The 1,653-nt window shown below is 38.2% G+C and overlaps 1 protein-coding gene across 1 annotated transcript in view; it reads left to right on the top strand.

The window, feature by feature from the left end:
• LOC106517450 (versican core protein) overlaps positions 1–1,653 on the top strand; it is a 32,935-nt gene that overhangs the window by 30,208 nt on the left and 1,074 nt on the right. Inside the window, exons 8-9 of the mRNA XM_014008304.1 lie at positions 89–154; positions 275–891. Coding sequence (XP_013863758.1) covers positions 89–154; positions 275–891 — 683 coding nt within the window. The remainder of the gene's footprint in view (positions 1–88; positions 155–274; positions 892–1,653) is intronic.

Genomic DNA, 1,653 nt, shown 5'->3' with positions numbered 1-1,653 from the left:
GGTGAAGTCATGTTTTCTTATAATAAAGTATGCTCCTTTTCTCATTTTTATTCTTTTTTTTTTTTTTTCTCATTTTTATTCTATGTAGCTGAACGTCTTTTCCAGCCACAAGATTCCCAGTCTCCAACAGATACAACAGAAAAAGGCACCAAAGGTAAACTTTCTGCTGTATTTTTTTTCTTCCACAAATATGGCAACTCTTAATGCTAATGAGAAAAAAGTGTTTTTAATGTAACTTGTTTGATCTGTTTGATTCTGACTCTTGAATCTGTAGAGACACTTCCTCCATCAGCAATATCTACAGAAAGCCTGGCTGAAGTTCGCCCACCCTCCATTTTATCATCAACAGTGAAGGACATGGCCTCATTAAAAGTGTCACAACAAACTGACCCAGATGCAACAAACACAACTGACTTTGTTAAGACAGCAATTCCAGGTGATCCGCTGAATTCCAAAAAAACTGATAAAACTCAAACAACTAAGAACTTTATGGAAACCTTATCTGTCAGTACCACATCTGAATATGAACACTTAAARCAGAAAGGGAAGACTCCGTCTGTGAAAAGTGATTCAGTAGTAACTCAGACATTGACAGGTGAGATGAAATCCCTTGTAACTCCTTCAACACCCCTTTATATACCAAGAGAAGAAGCTGATACAATGAAGATACCAACAATCTCAATAACAGGACAATCCAATGTGACTGCATTGCACAATGATGTCACTCTCTCTTCTTATGATGATGATAGAGAAACTGCATCACAAACGAGTGCATATAGTCCTACTAATATTGAAAAGGAAAAAACTTACAATACCACAGCTACAAACCAAGACAGAAAACTACATGAAATATCAACACTAGCATCCACGTTATACAGTGCATTTGAAAATGTAAAGGAAACAACGGTGTCAGTGACTCAATTTTTACACCAGCAACCATCCAAAAAAGAATTAGTTACAACTGGATTACCAGGCAAATATGTGAATGCAGATGAAAGTTTAAGAACAACTGTTGCTGCAACTTTGTCAGTTAGCAGCACAAAAAAAGCAAAATCAGTGACTGATGAAACACAGAAAACACAAAGCATTCCTACAAGTGAGGAAAAATTGGTAACACCAGAGGAACGTTCAATGTCTGTAACTACAGAAAAAACTAGATCAGTTGAAGACATCACTGAGATGTCCAGTAAACCATCAGCAGTTTCTAAAGCCTTTTCTTTGTTCAGCACAGAAATAACAACAGCATCAACAGTAAAAGAATATGACAGTGTTCACACAGACCAGTCCATGGTGCCCACAGTTTCTCCAGTTTCTGATAAGACTGAAAGATTGTCTGCCAGTACTTGGGTAATTACAGAGGGTTCAGGAAGCCAAACACCAGACATGTTTACGTCAGGAGAAGCATCATCCAAACTGTACACTACTGAGACGCCACCAGCAGAGTCATCTAGGACTACAGACGGAAGAGAATTGAAGGAAACATTAGTGCCATCTCTGATGGAGGAACCAACGGTTTCTCCAGCATCAGATAGTATAGCCTCAAGCCCACCAAGTATATCTCTGAGTGTGTCTCCTGTTACATCATCCACTTCTTCAACTGCAAAAGAGGATGATTTTAAAAGTCAATCTACGTTTGTAGATTCCACTTTACTC

This window comes from Austrofundulus limnaeus, unplaced genomic scaffold, assembly GCF_001266775.1.
Source record: "Austrofundulus limnaeus strain Quisiro unplaced genomic scaffold, Austrofundulus_limnaeus-1.0 Scaffold49, whole genome shotgun sequence".
Classification (NCBI taxonomy): domain Eukaryota; kingdom Metazoa; phylum Chordata; class Actinopteri; order Cyprinodontiformes; family Rivulidae; genus Austrofundulus; species Austrofundulus limnaeus.
The sequence above is the reverse complement of the archived record's forward strand: the minus strand, read 5'-3'. Positions and strand labels throughout refer to the sequence as shown.